This window comes from Argiope bruennichi, chromosome 1 (assembly GCF_947563725.1).
Source record: "Argiope bruennichi chromosome 1, qqArgBrue1.1, whole genome shotgun sequence".
NCBI classification, from domain to species: Eukaryota; Metazoa; Arthropoda; class Arachnida; order Araneae; family Araneidae; genus Argiope; species Argiope bruennichi.
Genome location: NC_079151.1, coordinates 19,022,823 through 19,040,647, shown reverse-complemented (window position 1 = coordinate 19,040,647; position 17,825 = coordinate 19,022,823). Strand labels below are relative to the sequence as shown.

Here is a 17,825-nt window from a genome sequence, read left to right as displayed (position 1 = left end):
TTTCATTTCAGCTATTGGATAGCTTGTTCTTTTTTATTTACTGAAAAAAAAATGTGAAATTATTTGGAGTTATTGATTTTACTGAAAAAGTAGGCTACGTATACAACAAAATATTTAGTTTTTGTAAGTTTTAGGTTGCAAGTATTTCCACAATGTTTTAAGTTTAGAATAAATGTCTAGTACACATGACATGCAAAAAAAAAAAAAAAAGGAAATCAATAGAGTTTTTAAGAGCAAAATAGCTTTAAATAAAAAAATAAAAAAATTCAGTTTTTAAATTATAATTCTACACTTTTATTTATATATTAAAAATAGGAAATTTAATATTTAAGGATTGCTAGATTATAAGCAATTGCTTATTTCTAAAATAATGCTGCAACCGACGTCTTGATTTTAAAAAGATCGTCCCTTTTCACTGAATATCTCATTTGGTAAAACTGAGTATAATTAGAAACAAACGTTAATTTCAAAGTTTATTCTAAAGCGTATAAAAATAATTCCAGGTATTCATTTATTTTTATTACTTTGGCAATTTATAACAGCATTTGGTGGTTGTAAAAAAATTATTTTAATTTTAATATTTGCATATCATTGTAATATTATATCTGTAGACGAATGTTACTAATTGACGGCTGATTAACAAATATAGATTCATATCCTTAAAAAATAATACAGAATTGTTGAATGAATCACGATACTCAGAATTCTTAATGGAACATACACCATTAAAATCAGTTTCACGATCGGTAGGTATTCGTGCGGGTGGGAAAATAAATAATTTCTATTTTTAAAATGTAAATGCGTTGTACAATTTCAATTACAAAAAGGCGATCGTTTTTTTTTATGTGAATTTTTTAAGATAAGTAGAAAATGAGCAATCGAGTAAAATTTTCAACATAATTTGCATAGAAGGATTTTTAAAGATTTTTACCAAAAATCTCAAAATTATTACAAACTTTGAATAGAACAAAGTATTCTGGATTTCGATTTGTTTCAATTAACTAAAAAAATTGTTACATTTTTTAGAATTTTCTAGATTGTTAAATTTTAAAAATAAAAACAAAGGATGGATTCATAACAGTAAACCCTGTCACTTATCCAATATCATTAAAATGTATAAAATATTCATATACCTATCTGAAATAACTCTATTTTCAGCAGGAATGAACATTTTAGGATGCTGACAGTGCATTTTATGAAATAACTGACTTTATATAAATGAAGGTAAAAAATTAAATTGCACATTGAATCCATATCAACAACATTCTGGTTTTATAACTTATTATCAGTATATATATAAAAAAAAATGTCACTTAAGAGGCAATGCCGGATTTCAAACTAGGCAGATGACTTGGATCGGTAAGCTGATAGGAAGAAGCAAGCAAGTTGATTTTAAAAATTTCCTGTTTGCAAATAATAAATTCGTAGATAGTACAAATTTTATAAATTATGAAATATTAGGACATTATTTAAATTTTTTCACATATTATTGATAAAACTGGTTTTTATCAGTCTCATTATATTCATTAGTCATTAGTTCCCAAGCATTACATTCACTTCGTTATTAGAATATTTATAAAACCAAGCATCTTCTTCAATTTCATTATGTACAAACGTGGATGCTTAGGATGCGTGGACAGTTAGGAGTCCCGATTAATTAATGAAGCCAAAAACATTGCCACAAAGCTAGTAACACACACACACACACACACACACACACACACACACACACACACACACACACACACATACACACACATACGCACGTACACACACACACACACACATACGCACGCACGCACACACACACACACACACACACACACACACACACACACACACACACACACACACACACACACACACATTAACCCAAAATAAATCTTTAACATGTTAAAATTGTGCTGAAGTATGAAACTATTTTACGATCAATTTAAAAGAGGGAGCCTCAGAATTTAAACTGCTAAAAGAAGCAAGATATCTCAAGTCCATTAAAAGGATTTTTGTGTTTTGATCCATAGCTTAAGTTGTTGTTGCTCATATAATTAAAGATAAGAATGGATTTAAAAATTGTATTCAGAATATCATGAAAAGCTCACGAGATTCCACTGTTACAATTAATAGAGCTCCCGCAAATGCATAAAAAAAGTGGTGTGAATGGTATTTACAAATAAATGCGTTTCTTTTCCGAGCTCGGGCGTGGGGCAGATTCGTGGTCGGCGAGTCGATCGATTGGCTCGCAATGGCCGGCAGTGAATTTGGCTACAGGCCTTCATCGCATTCCTAGTGGAGAAGCCGAGAATCGAGAGGAATGACATTTTAAGTGACAGTTACGACTCCAAACTGATCGGAGGGATTTGGGAGGGGGATTGACTTTTCCTTTGCCCAGCACTCTTCTAACCCTTCGCACGCTGGAACAAAAACACTCCGATTAGAGATGAATCGCACCAGCTTCCGTGTTATTTTGGAAGGCTCAAAAATTAAAAAAAAAAATTGCTTTGTAGTCTTGATTGTAAATATAAACCAATAAATAAACACAGCACTCATTTTTCTTTGGTTGTTGTCTTTTTCATTAGCTTCATGCAAATAATTGTTTTTCGGCATTTTAGATACTTTACCATTGTTTTATAGCAAGTAGAACACTTTCATCAACTTAAAGCAGTAGAATCAGAATTTTGTTTATGTCACTCAATACTTTTTTTCCATTAATAGAAAAAAAAATATGTGCTAATTTATTGCTTATTAATTAGCACATATTAAATAATAATTAATGATTTTTTCAAATTCAGGATGAAATTTGTATTACGAGGTCAACCCCCTTTCTGATTGTGGATCTCCATCTCATTGATTATTTTAACTTCATTTTTCTATTATTGTTTTTTCTGTCTGTTGACCTTGCATTCCATTCGCTTAAATTCGGTTCATATATTTCCTTTTAACTGTTGAATTTACCAATTATTTTAACTAATTGTGGTCTGCTATTGTTATTGCGACAATAACTGCGCAATTAACTAATTTCGCAGGAATTTTACAGTAAACTGATTGAAAAAAAATAAATTCAGTTTTTTTTTTTTTTTTCCTTATAGAAAATTGTGGTGAAATAGGTTTATTTCAGTTTCTGTAACTATTGCATGACAACTACAGAATTTATAAAAAAGCCAAAAAAAGAATCTTTATAATCGCTCGCTTGAAAAAGAAATTTTTATTTTAATGTTTTCAGGATCTTCAGAGTGTCGTCAGAGGAAGAAACGTCTGACATACGTGGGGTCAAGCGCTGAGTGAACTCTTTCTGATGACAATATTTTTCTCTTTTTTTCAGGCCATGGCGGCGTGAATCAGTTGGGCGGCGTATTCGTGAACGGCCGGCCCCTCCCGGACGTGGTCCGGCAGAGGATAGTGGAGCTGGCCCACCAAGGGGTCCGGCCCTGCGACATCAGCAGGCAGCTGAGGGTCTCCCACGGATGCGTCTCCAAAATACTGGGAAGGTGAGTGATGCTTTTATGACATTTTATTCTATTATAGTCTATTAAACCTTTCAATACACACACAATTATAATTTGTGTCAAAACATATGCTTCTTTCAGCTTATTCGAAACAACGATGCCTCGTAAATGAGTCAAATTAAAATTCTATTTTATCTCATCAATATTTAAGATAAATTTATTCTACTGCAAAGACATCAGTAGACCAATGATAAAATAAATTTACTTAAGTATCAACAAAAATCTTGGAGTGGGAGGGGGTCCAAGCTTTGCTAAATAACTTTCTGAAGTTATTGAATTATCGAATTGTTAATGCAAATATCAATATGACTGATGCCGATTACGGATGAATTTTTCGAACTCAGGCAGATCTGATAGGTTGAAAATTCGTTAAAATTTAGGCTTTTAGATGATTAACAATGCTTTCTTTTTGTATACTTCGTGTACAAGAAAGTAAAAAAATAACTTATACCCCACTGATGTTTTGTCCCCATGTCTCTCTAAGACCAGCTCACGAAGCATCTTCCTTACCCAGTGCTAGCTATTCCACTGGTTCCAAAAATTCTCTGAAATCAATTTTATTCCATTCTAAGGCATTTGATGTTTAGAATCCTTGTTGTTATAAGATGCAATCAAATTTAGTATAACAAAACTTTTGGAGTGACAGCCGAAATAAATGAATAATTTTTGTTATCACACTTAAATAAATTTAAAGTAACTATACATTATTTTATTAATAGTTTTCAATTTTATGAAATAATTTGACTATTATATAACAAAAAATATCGTAGCTAATACTTTCATTAAATTCAGAAAATATGCCTTACTTGTTTAGAAAATTTAAATTCCATGATAGTTATTCGTTTGTTTTTGTTTTTTATAAATTATAATTTTTATTTTAAATTTGACTTCAACTTACAATTTAACCGTAATTATCATGCAGGATAGAATATCATGAAAATAGGATATAGATGATGATGGATCAATCACTAATGAATTTAATGTTTGTCGGCAATCAGTTCCATTACTCATAACCATAGAATCAATGTACTTAAAGAAAATATTCTTCATTTCGAATATAGAAGCTATTTAATCTTTAATGAATATAGATACTAGTTTTTAATTTCGGAAAAGAATTTGTGAGTGGATTAAATTCGAAATGGTTTCAAAGAGAATTAAGGAAATGTGCGAAATCCGAAGTAAAAATGTCATAGCCTTCTCTAGACATCGTCATTCTAACTGGGCAAGACCTCACAACGCGTTGATACATCGGATAGCCCCTTACACCACCAGACGATTTCACGGAGGCGCCTTCTTCCCTCCCTCGAAAGGGTCCCCGAGAACATGAGAAACATAATTCCGTGGTAAATAATATCCTTGTTTATTCCGTGTTTTCCCAGCCATGTGACTCTGATGAACTGACTTCCTGGCTGCGTCGCTAACTTACGACTCAGTTTAATCTTTTACCTTGGCTTGAATATGACGAATGGACGCATTAAACGCTACTTAATGAGGTATGCCACCAGCACTAAAGAGAAATCCAAATCTCCAAGGACAAGCATTTTTAACCCTTTCAGGGGCTGCCATCTTTTGATGTATGGTTTCTCCTTTTATTTTGGGGCCATGGAAGCAGGAAGAAATACGACCATATATCTTTGTTTTCAAACTGAAATAATATTTATAGATAATTCAACTTATATCTAAGGCATATTTTATTGAAAAGTTCTTGTTTTTTTTTTTCCTCTCTTGGTTCTGAAAGTAAAAAAACAACGCGGGGTTTGAGATTTCTTGGTGTAATATTTTCACCTTTCACACTGGAAATTAGAAATATTGCGTAACGAATTTACTTCGATTTTTTATGTATTTTAACTTTAAGTAGTTCATTTTTTAGGAATTTAAATGATGATGAAAATCATAAATACAATCTTACATTATTTTACTTATATGGTGCAAGAATATATATTATTTTGTACAAGCAAAATTTATCTTAAGGAATCCTTTATCTTAATCTTAGATTTATCTTAAGATTTTTCTCATTTAGCATTTGCTTTACTAGATTTCATAACATCGTATTTCACGCATTCGCAATATTACATCATAGTATTCGGTATTTTTATTGATTTTGTTTTTATTTAACCTTTTAAGTGAAATCGTGCCTTTATATGCATTTTTTTACATATAACTGATTTTTTTTTCAGAAAGAGAGAGAGAGAAATAACAATTGTTTAGGATTTATTAATTACTTATTATCGTCATTTTATTGTATTGGAAATAAAAAAAATTCTTTATTTTTAAAAATGAAATATAAAATTGTGTTTAGTTTATGTTTCCATGAGAATTAACGCCCTTTTTTACAATAAATAATCAACCTAAAACTATTTCTATTTATTCATTTTCCAATGATACACCATTAATGATGTTTTAAATTTATATGCAGTGCAGTTAAACTTGTTATATAAAAATGACTCTCTTTTGGACAGAAGAAGAGATGAAAGAATCCCAATTTGCTGATTAGTTAGCCCAGGCGGTGCAGCCATTTATTCCGCGGAAAGGTTTCTGTTCTCGCTGCTTGCAAAGGCACGCATCTGCAGAGCTTCAATCCTTTCTCTCGCAGAGAGCGATTCAATTTGTTTGCCACCCACCGGCGCATTAATACACACGGACACGGAATTAGCATTCACTTCCATTGAAAAGAACTCTTTGTTTCGAGCGGCAGGATGAAAAGAGGTGGTGCGGTCGCCGGTTCGATAATAACGCAGGAAAGGCTGGAATTAAGCTTTAATAGGCGGTTCGTTTATCCTTTGTTAAACGGAGGGTATAATTGGTAGAACTTTTGTTGATTCGCTCAAAGAGATTTTCAATGAGATGCTGTTAAGTACACTCTCCCCGCTTGTTTGGCTTTGCGGATGATTGATCGCACCAACAACTCGTCCTCGTTCACTGGCAATGGGAACTTTTCAGCAGGTTTGAATACCTAATGCACAGAAAATGCAAAATTTAATCTACTGGAAAGTTTTTTTGTTTTGAAAAATAAAGTGTCAGGAAATCGCATTTATCAAGCCACTTTTCGAGCTTCCAATAAAAAGAACTTTATAGTAGAACCACGATGGCATTCATTTTGAAAGATAGGTTCAAAGTAATTGTGGTAAAGTGTAACCGGGATGGAAATGACGAGTTAAAAGAATGTGAATCCGGAATCAAATGATCGATGAACTATTCTTTTATTTCTTGTTCCTCTATGGAAGAGTTCGAATATCAGTGATGTATGGATGTTTAAATTGCTGTACTAGTCGCCTTAGGTGACCTGTTGGTGCGCCGTGATTATTGATTACATTTAATATCAATCATTAGATACAAATTCATTCAATTCAAGTTTATATCAAATTGTCTGATGTTGTGTTAATTTAATTGTTAACATGTTTTATTTATTGTGTATATGAACATTCATAATGGAGACCAATCCCATGACATCTAACTTTTGCGATATCACACATTCATTTTTTATTTGTCTCCCAAACTATGCAAATATTAAACAGAGTCTCCCTGCTTAACATTTAATCATCTGTTAGCTTTCAATAATGGAAGAAAATCCGGCTATTAAATATTTGCCAAAATAAGGAAAATGGTTTGAATTCAAAGTCAACAATGCTCGAAACTAAGCAATAAATATATACATACTGCCAAAGATGTGCACAACTATTATACTGTTATCATAACTGTTAATCTGTTAAATTGTTTAAACTGTTATTAAATTTAAAAAGATAATTTTTTTAAATTTTGAAGCTGTGTAAAATCCAATTTTGTGCAATAATCACTGAAAAGCTTCAAAATTTTTGCTTAATTTTTAATTAATGAAATTTCTAATAAAAAAATTAAAATAAGACATGGCTCAGTATCAGCTTAAATCAGTGTGGGCTGCGTGTTCCCACCCTCTACAATACGTAGGTTCAAATTTAGTAGTTGTAGGTCAAACGGTTTGGCCTACACGCGCACAATAATATAGACACATTCATTTTTATTAGTAGTAGAAATTAACAGCTAACTCTAAATTATGATTAACAGTCATTTATATGTATAAGAACCAAATATGAAAGTTATGCCATGAAAGAATTAAGAAAAAGAAAGCCTTGCTGCAATGTAGAATGAAGATTAAATTTGATTGATTTGAGTTTATTATTATGTAATTGGAATCAATCACTATATTATGAATTTTACGTTAGCTACTCTACAGTGTACTTAATAGTATGTTTCATATTAAAATGCGCAATTACCTGCACAACAACCAATAAAGTGGTAATAAATTATTTTGGGAAAAGCTCAATTTTAGAATTAGTTTTTTGTAATCCATTTTTACTATTATAATTTATCATTTATTATCATTATATATTCTAATCTATACTGATTCGAAATTTTTTACATTTTTAAATTTCTTATCTGTCAATAGTGAAAATTTATCTTACAAGAATCTATTTCATATATTATTTTGGAGCTGAATTCTTCTTTACATAAAAATGCTATTCTTTTATAATGGTGCTTTTTTAATTATAAATTGTTTATCTATTTCTCAGAATCTCTCGCAAAAACGAATAACTTAAATTAGGCGCAGCTCTGCCAGCGTCTATTTATTCTATATATATGAAAAAGCCCTGATATTAGAATTTTCTGTTATATTTAATCAAGTACTCAATTTATGAATTTAAGTTGTTAGAAAAAAATCTCAAGAAAAATAAAAACCTCAAGTTAAAAAAAACAATGAAAAAAAAGAAGAAAACATTACATTGATTAGCCTTTTTTAAATCTTGAAAATAGAAGACAAAACTGGTCAAACGATTTAAAGATAGCACCGATTTTAAAAGCCAGAGCTTAAAACATATATAAAAAGACACTGCACAATAAATTCAATCAGATTCAACTAGGAAAACTATATATTAAAAGTAAAAGAAATAATTGTCAAAAAACAGTAACTTAATTTCAAAGATGACAAAAGCGCACAAGCGATTATGTGCATAAAAAGTGAAAAAAAAAAAAAACACCTTAATATTTCGGCAAAAGTTGGAATTTATAAAAATTATGTTTAAGTTAACTTAAAAACATTAACTAAAAACCGAGAAAGAAAGTACAATAATGAAATTCAAGTAATTATGAAACTATTTTTTTAAAATTTAGGATAGTGTAAAAATTTTTTTTTTGCTATAATGTTTTTGCTAAAAAAAAAAAAAAAAAACTTGATAGATTTGAGGCTTGAATTTTACGGCGAAATTTTTTTTTGAATTCCTAATACTCCTTTTACCCAATTTAGAGGTGATAAAATAAGTATTATTGTGGAAACGTTTTATACCACGGCTAATCCTCCTACACGTTCAAAACACGTATGGCAAATTTCATTTAAATCCTTCAAAAGGTGTGGAATTGTATAATATTTAAATAAAAAAACACATTTTGCTTACTATATATATACATATATTAATAAAACGTTCCAAATGTTCATACATTTGTTACTTTTTAACGAAAAACCTTTCAATTTATGCACTTTCAAAAAAAATAATCTAGAATGCATTTCTTTCACCATTAAAACAAAAAGGAAACTCAGATTTTTCGCAGAAAACACCGCATACTCAGAACAGTTCATTTATTCTTTCCTTGCTTCTGATCTCAATTACATTTTATAACGGAGCTCCAGAATAAAAAAAAATAATAATAATAAGCGACAAAAAATACACGAATTAAACAAGTCGGAAAGATGCTCACAAACTCTTCCATCATTTGTAGGCGTACGGGGTAATTAATGTTGCGTGGGACAACATATTTGACTCGCTTAATGGAGCTCTTCATGCAAAGTTCGGATTCGGTTTCGGCAAGACTCATGTCCCGGACACTGACTCTCAAGAATCGGGTTTCGGATGTGTATCTTTGGAAGAGGCGCATCGAAAGAATTTAATTTGCCAACTTTGATATAAAAAATCAGAATAACTAAACAAATCAAAGAGTGAAAAAATAGGTTAGATTTAATTGGATTTGACATGAAAGAGTCTTGTAATGATATTATATAGTTGCTTATTGGTGTCATTTAGTTTACTAATTCAGCCACATTCATGACAGTTATTATTCTTGAAGAAGGATTTTGGAAATGTGATATAGTGTGTTTAGTATTTAGTTTATTTATTTATTGCAGTTTGAATCAAATTAGAATAATTGTATTGCTCTTTTCTCCAAAAGTGTCAAAATGACAAAGAAACGTCTGCTCATTTTTTGGCTTAATAATGGCGTTTTCAATATCCATATTTAATTTTTTTTCATTGAAAATATTAAATGGAAATTTATTGAAATTTAGAATTACGTCTCTCCTATAGCTTCAGATAATTCTAAATTTGGAATGTGAATCTAAGCAAGTTAGCAATCAAGGACAAACTGGCATCTACATTCTTTTCATTCCATTTACATTTTCATTCATTTCATTTCATTTAGATTCTTTATACAACATGGGAATTTTTTTGGCTTTAATTTAACTTAGCTTAATGGAAGAGACATTAATTTTGCTGTCTATAAAATGGTATCGACTGATTAGAATAAAATGATAAAACAGAATGTAAAAAAAAAATAATATTAATGAACTCTACAACCGGTCGTATAGAGTGTTATTAGTTAATTTTTTTCAATTTCTTCAATAAAGTAGGGAAATTTTTTAACTCTGCCTCATTAAATCACAATTCATATCATATTTGCCTTATTAAGGTGAAGTTTTTTAAATGTATTATTTTTATAAGAGAATATTTTCTATAGTATTTTTTCTATAAAAAGTTTTACTTCTTTTTAGTTTATTTTATAGTGATTTATACATTTTTATCAATCTTTGTATTATATTATAAAGTATATATTGTTAATATTTCTTATTCAAGCCTAATAGATTAAGTTTTCTAAAAATAGCATAAAACATTAAAAAAAAATTCTCTAAAAATAATTGTAAAAGGATAAAAATAAATGTATAATGTATTTATAAAATTGATTAAATTTCAGAAACCACTTCATTGTTCACATATTCACTTGCATACATTCATATGCAAGAACTAACAATTTTGTTTAGATAAATATTAATTATATATTAATATTTATCTAAACAAAATATATATAATACAGATATTAATAAATAATAATAGAGTAAAATAACTAATAGGCAGTCATTAATTTTGTAATATCGCATTTTGTTTAAAAATTTTATACGATAATAAAAAAAATATTATTTATCGAAGGTAACATTTATCATAGTGAATAAAGACATATATATTCCTCTTTGAATTCAAACCCCCATAAAACATTTAGGTTTGTTACGTCTTTTAATAGAAATAAAACTACTAATTCCCTGATATATGATGGAGTTATATGATGCCTATTGAGTTTAAAGTAGAAATAAAATCACTGATTCCTTAATGTTCGATGGATTTATGCAAGGCTTGTTGTGTTTTTCAGTAGAAATAAAATTACTAATTCCCTAACATTCGATGTATTTACATAAGGGATAAAATCTTCTGTTGATGAACTTCGACTGAAATGCATTCATCTATCCACCAGCAACAGCACTTCCCTCATCGAATCTAAATTACAATGTGATGAAGATATCGAGCGATCGAAGTTACCCCTCCTACGTCACGTTCATTTGCATATTGCTCGTGGAACAGGAGGTGCGCCCAAATTGCGACGGGGGTGTACGTCGTCGGCAGTCCCTGGAGGCCCAGTGGTGTATAAATGGCACCTTAAACAGTTGCTAGTCTCAATGGAAAACATACGAGGAGGGTTGTGCTTTTGTTATTGAAATTAGATCGAGCGGTTCCGATACATGGAACAGGGCTCAATTCCGTAGAGTGTAATAAAATGAGCTTCGAAATGGATGACGTCAGGAAGTGTTTTGGATGATTTTTTTTTCGTAACTTTCACGCACTGAGGACGTCGTTAGAGTCAATTTTGTCCCCTTATCAAAATAAACGATTTATGATTTATGGTCTTTGTTTTAAATTACCTTGTATATATATATATATTTGAAACTCGATTTCAAAAGGTTTTAAAACTGATTAATTTATTGATATTATCTTGATTTGATTGCTTCCTTCTTAAAAGATCTTGCAGCTTATAAGATTTGGAAATCGTATTCTGAAAATTTTTTGAAGATCTTCAAATTGAAATATTTGATTTTATCTGATTCTTTTTTCGTTTTGAACTTATACCAGAATTATTTCGAGAGGGATCACGTAATTTTTAACCGTGTTTAGATGACGAGAACGATATCTGTTCTAGTATCTATCTCTCTCTCTCTCTTTTATATTCACGATAGCCGGAGCGCGTACGTTTCATCCTGATGCTTACAAATGGCTTTTATTTTGTATAAGCAGAGCTGGAACCAATGATCGTCAGGTCTCAAGCCAAGATTCAGCCATGAAATCATAGCATCTTGAAAAAGAATAGAATAATAAGTATTTGAATTAAATAATGAAAAAATTTCCTTTTAGATAAATTTATATATATATATATATATATATATATATATATATATATATATATATATATATATATATATATAATATATAAAATTCTCGTGTCACAGTTTTCGTTGCCATACTCCTCCGAAACGGCTTGACCGATTTTGATGAAATTTTTTGTGCTTATCCGGTATCTATGAGAATCGGACAACATCTATTTTTCATCCCCCTAAATGTTAGGGGTAGTCCATTATTAATTAAAAACTAACTTTCCCGCCAAAAAAATCTTCCATTTTTCCCAACGCCAACTTTTCCGCCAAAAAAATCTTCCATTTTTCCCATCGCCAAATAAGTAAGGCATCAGTTGTTTTTTTCTCCCAACAGTAATTAGGCTAGGGTTAACATTTTTCGACGGATTATTTCAAACGATTCTGTTTATTTTCTTAATGTTTTATGCATTTAAAATTAAACATTGTTAATTAATCCATGTTTCACATTCATTCTGAAGTACTTTTGAATTAAAATAACACAGAATAAAGGAAATTAAAAATGTCTAATCTGCATAGCGTTACCCCAACTGGCGTAGAAAAATTTACGCATTTGCGTTGACGTAACTGGCGAAGAAAATCCACGCATGCGCATTGTTCTGATTGTTGGTATGACAACCAACGGACGATTTAAATTATTTTTAGGTTAGTTGCATGCTTTTGTAAGTAAAATGTATTTATGTTAGTTATATATTTTTTGTATATGCTTATAGTTTTAAGTACATCGTTTTTTAAGTAGATTTTTTTGAACCTGTTTTCGACCGATTATTTTAAACGATTCATTTTATTTTCTTAGTGTTTGATGCATTTAAAATTAAACATTGTTAATGAATCGATCTGTTCATGATGAATCTGAGAAATTTTTGTTGACAAATTCTTGAGATATTACATAAATTAAGAAAGATATTCTTTAGTGACCATAAAGTTTAAACGCTCAGTGACTCTATTATCAGTAATCATATTATTAAAAAAAATGCTTTGTTTCAGTAAAAAATATTATATTAATTGCAGATTAATCATTTACACTGTAATTTAAAGCATAATTTCTACGAGGGGTAACAGAAAATTAGAGAGATATATATCACGCTATAACTGAAGGCCTTTATAATATTATGAGTGAATTATATGACTATCAAAATTTGAAGTTTTAAAATATTTTGCTGAAGAATCTATTAAAGTTGGAATTGCGTAAAATGTTTAATGGTACGACCGGAGTTTTATCCCCTGCTTGGCGAAATTTTTAAAAATCGCAAACAACGGCCTTGCGAAATGTTCAAAAGCAAAGAAGCAGATGTTCAATTATAGTGCATAATAAAGATTGCCAGCTTTGGTGCGTTATCGCAACTTGGCGAAGAAGGGGGTTAAACTCCGGTTAAACCTATTTAATTATTAAAATTTAAACGAACATTAAGATTGGCGAACCGGCTGGTCGCCAAAGGCGGCTAGTATATATATATATATATATATATATATATATATATATATATATATATATATATATATATATATATATATATATATATATATATATATATATATATATATATATATATATATATATATATATATATATATATATGTGTGTGTGTGTGTGTGTGTGTGTGTGTGTGTGTGTGTGTGTGTGTGTGTGTGTGTGTGTGTGTAAAATTGTAAAAAAGGGAAAAAAAAAAAGAAAAAAATCTTATTATAGACGTTTCATTTTTAAAATGAATTGTCATCTAAATATTCCTTGTTTTTTAAAAATAATAAACAGTTATATAAATTAATTAAATAAATTTGATAAATCTTTTTAATTAAATGAAGTCAATGATTATATTGCATTTTTGTGTTATTTTATCATAGATAAAACTGGTACTTAATGCCATAGAGTAGTACTGAAATCAAAACCAAACTGAATGCCTTTAAGATAAGAAAACAGTTCCTTTAAAATAAGAAGACAGAACGATATTTTATAATTTTATTTAATGCAATGAATATTGGCTGGATTACATTATAAGTAATGTTATTTTATAGTAAAATATAAAAAAAAATATTTCCATTTTACAGACTTAAAATTTTAATCACCTGACATAATATGAAACATTGAATACCCTTCTAAAACGAAATAGTGCTCCCCCCCCCCCTCCCGGCAGGTAGCTGTAGATTTCCTACGTTATTTGCATGAAAAAAAAAAGAAAAGAAAATGTTCATCATGTAATAAAAAAAAATGAACAATCATTCTTCCTGATTTCGAAAACATTGGAGCCAATCCGGGGTAAACCGAAAGGGGGTGTAGAGGGTGAAGGGCATACACTCGACCTAATTCATCAAGCCAATGTGAATACTTCACCCTCGTATCGAATGGGGTCTCAATAAGCCACTATGCAATTTTAAAGTCAGATTATCATCCTTAATAGGCTCGACATTTGGTCGAGGGGAGCGGGCCCACCCTCGTCATTCACTTCCACCCCCGCACCGCTTTTCCCACAACATTGTTCAGAGCACGACTTGATTTCTGCTGGACCCCGCCGTTCTATTCCGTTTGTCGTGATCGACCTTTTCACTGCCGATCGTTAATAATTCCCGAGAGCTTAGATTTTGAGAACAGAAGATTCTTATTTTATCTGTTATTGAATACCACATTCAAAATGAATTGATGTGAGAGTATAAATTTTCTGTTTTGCGCAAACAATCATTTTCTGCATTCTAAAATCTTTTCGGTCTTTTAAGAATATCGAAACTGAAATAACCTTTTTTCGACATTGGTTGATTAAATATTAAAATTTAGTTTTAACTTACCTTTACTTCAGATTAATTAAATGCAAATTATTCACTTATTTTGATATATGATTGAACCTGAAATAAGAAATGGTAAATAAAAAGGAAGCGTTTTAGAAAAAAATTTAACAGATATTGTTCTAAATGGTCACATCTTGTAATTTAACTTCTTTTAAGAAAAATTATTTATTCTCATTCTCAATGATGATCTTGAGGAGCTGCTGAATTCAAAATGTAATCGTTCGGCATATGTATAAATTTGAAAACATTTATATATCTTCGTGAAGATATATTCAGATAAAACTGTCGAAACAATTTATATTCTAACTCAGTATTCTTATTACTTTATTTTATAGTAATAAATAGCTGTTGAATGTTTTTAGAATTCATAATCTCAAAACAATTCTATCTTAGGTATAGGAAATTAATTATTTAACATGTACAGTAGACTCCCGATTATCCGCGCCTGCCGCACTTTTTTTTTTTTTTTTTTGCTTCCAAGCAAAGGAAAAAGGCTTCCAAAGCAAGAAGCAAACAAATGACTGATTTCTTCAAAAAGGTGTAGTTTTACAGTTATGCTTTTGTAATTACATAATACATTACAGTATTAAAACAGTACATATGTATTCATTTTTCTGTGTATCCGTGACGCCTCTCGTAAGTACAAAGCAATTTTCTGTTTTCATTAACAAAATGCATTTTAGGTTAGTTTTGAGTGATATACTAAACTATTAAGCGTTAGTTAAACATTTCCTGCTGTTTAATTTATGTTTTATTGTACATAAAACGATTTTTCATAGTTGGAATGACTGTTTTCTCTTTTGCTATACCCGTTTTTAGCTTTTTTCGGATTATCCGCGATTTTTGTTATCCGCGGCGGCCGCGCCACCCAATTCCGCGGATAATCGGGAGTGTACTGTATATTAAATGTGGCAACTGAAGAAAAATTTTCAAAAATATAAAAGATAAATTTGCTCATACAAAATCATCTATTTAACTAATTAAACTATTTATTTATTATGTTTGCAATTCATATAAAAGCAATAATCTATTTGTGCGTCACTTCCTATAATAACAATTGCGAGTTTCAATGCCCCTGCTAATGCATATTCACTACGAAGTAAGACTCATTGCAGGAAAGCCACAATAGCACTACCCACACAATTTCCATTTATCTCAATCATAGCAGTGGTAGTTTTCATCTGGACTCATACACCCATCCCATAGTAAAAGGAAGAGTGCAAAGGTGAGAGACAGAAAAAAATAAATAAAATAAAAGAACACCTTCTGATTCACCCAGATTCACTGGAGATAGGTTTTCCATTCCCGCCCAACAATTTTTCGAAGCGAGAAAAGTGCGGGGGGGGGGGGTCGGTATCCCTTAAGTGCCCAGTTGCGTGCTACAATGGGCGGATCCTTTCTTCCCTTTGATCACACGGAAGAGTCCATTTGGTGAGGATGCGGTCATAATTACGACACACCAATCTAGTCTCTATGGACCAACCCCTCTCATTAGGCGACTTACTTGCACACCACGGATTTATTTATTTATTTATAATCGGAAAGTTTGATGCTGCAATTTAAGCTGCAAATGCTGTTTTGATGCTGCAAATTAAGCTCTATATTTGGAAATTTGGCTCGTATTGGCGACGTAGTGTAAAGATGAAAGACAGTTGTGATTTAACTATGGAAAACATATTATGTCAGTGAATGTTATTATAAACCAGATGTATTAAGCACAGCAAATAAAACCTCCGACGCTTCTTTTTTTAATATTGTAACTATTTAATGATTTTTTTTAATTCTACTGCTCTGAATTTTATATATCCAGCATTTTATTAAAATCAGAAAATTTCTGAAAATCGTAGAAAATTATAAATCCGAATATATAAGAATTCTAAAGTATATAAAAGGTATATATAAGATATCATCTCATCATCTCTCTCTGTGTGTATATGTATACCCCATACTCCCATTTTCCATTCCATTAAGATTCAACACTATGTGGGTCTGACGCATTGCAAATCTAACTCCGTGGTTTATACATCCTTCTACGGGAGTGGCACGAAAGCTGGATGAAAGGGGTGTCAGCTTATGCGCTACTTTTTTCAACTGACCTCTGCACAATATTTCGAAATTTATTCTGAAACAGTTTGTTCAAAACGATTTGTTAAAATTGCTAAGCGAAACTAAACTTGAATGTTCTCAGTATTTGTTCAATTGAAAATTATTAATAAGAAAATAACTTATAAATAAATTATAAGATTTAAATGTTTGATCAATTGTATAAATCGAATGATATATTTTGAAATTGATTATCATGTTAATTTTCAATTAAAATCTGTAAAATCTCATAAATAAGTGAGCATTTCAACCCTGCATTTTTATATTGTTTAAGATAATAAATAAAATAAGAATGATTTTGCCGAAATATATTTTACGAATAAATGCTATCATTTTAAATTTAGAATATAAATTCCATTTTATGGAGTTATTAAGTCAAAGAGTCTTGGAAAATCATCGAAATCATACACGCGAGTTTATTTTGTGATAGAGTTTTAAAGTTTAAAATTGAAATAAAGATCTGCCCGAACTCTATAACGGGAACATTAGCCATACATCAGCTATATCAAATTGCATTACATTACTCAATTCTTAAACTCGTTAAATTAATTTAAAATCTTATTCCTGAATATTTCATTGCAAACCCTGATATTTACAGAGCAGAATAAATGAAGATAAGAATAACTAAAAAGGGGTTTGGTAAGATGTTGTCCAGATGGTGCCGTACATACTCTGCTGCAGGGAATAGTTGCCAAAAGACTTCACAATTCTGTTAAAAGTATTCCTACGTGTAATAAGAGCACCCATTTTGCAGATGGAATCTTTCTCCACTCTTTTGGGAAGCCAGGAATCCTATTAAATGGTTCATTGGTTCTTTAACTGTTTAGCTTATGGTTATTTGCCATTTAGTTATAAAGTAACTTAAGAAAAAGGGAAATAAATTTATTGCATTGTAAAGGCTGTTTATAAAATAATCATAATAAAAATTTTAATAAAAAGCCCTAATA

At 30.3% G+C, this 17,825-nt stretch overlaps 1 protein-coding gene across 4 annotated transcripts in view; it reads left to right on the top strand.

The window, feature by feature from the left end:
* LOC129968090 (paired box protein Pax-5-like) overlaps window positions 1–17,825 on the top strand; it is a 157,034-nt gene that overhangs the window by 37,300 nt on the left and 101,909 nt on the right. For all 4 annotated transcript variants that reach the window (XM_056081937.1, XM_056081942.1, XM_056081938.1 and 1 more), the window contains exon 2: window positions 3,320–3,485. In XM_056081937.1, the coding sequence (XP_055937912.1) occupies window positions 3,320–3,485 (166 nt within the window). The remainder of the gene's footprint in view (window positions 1–3,319; window positions 3,486–17,825) is intronic.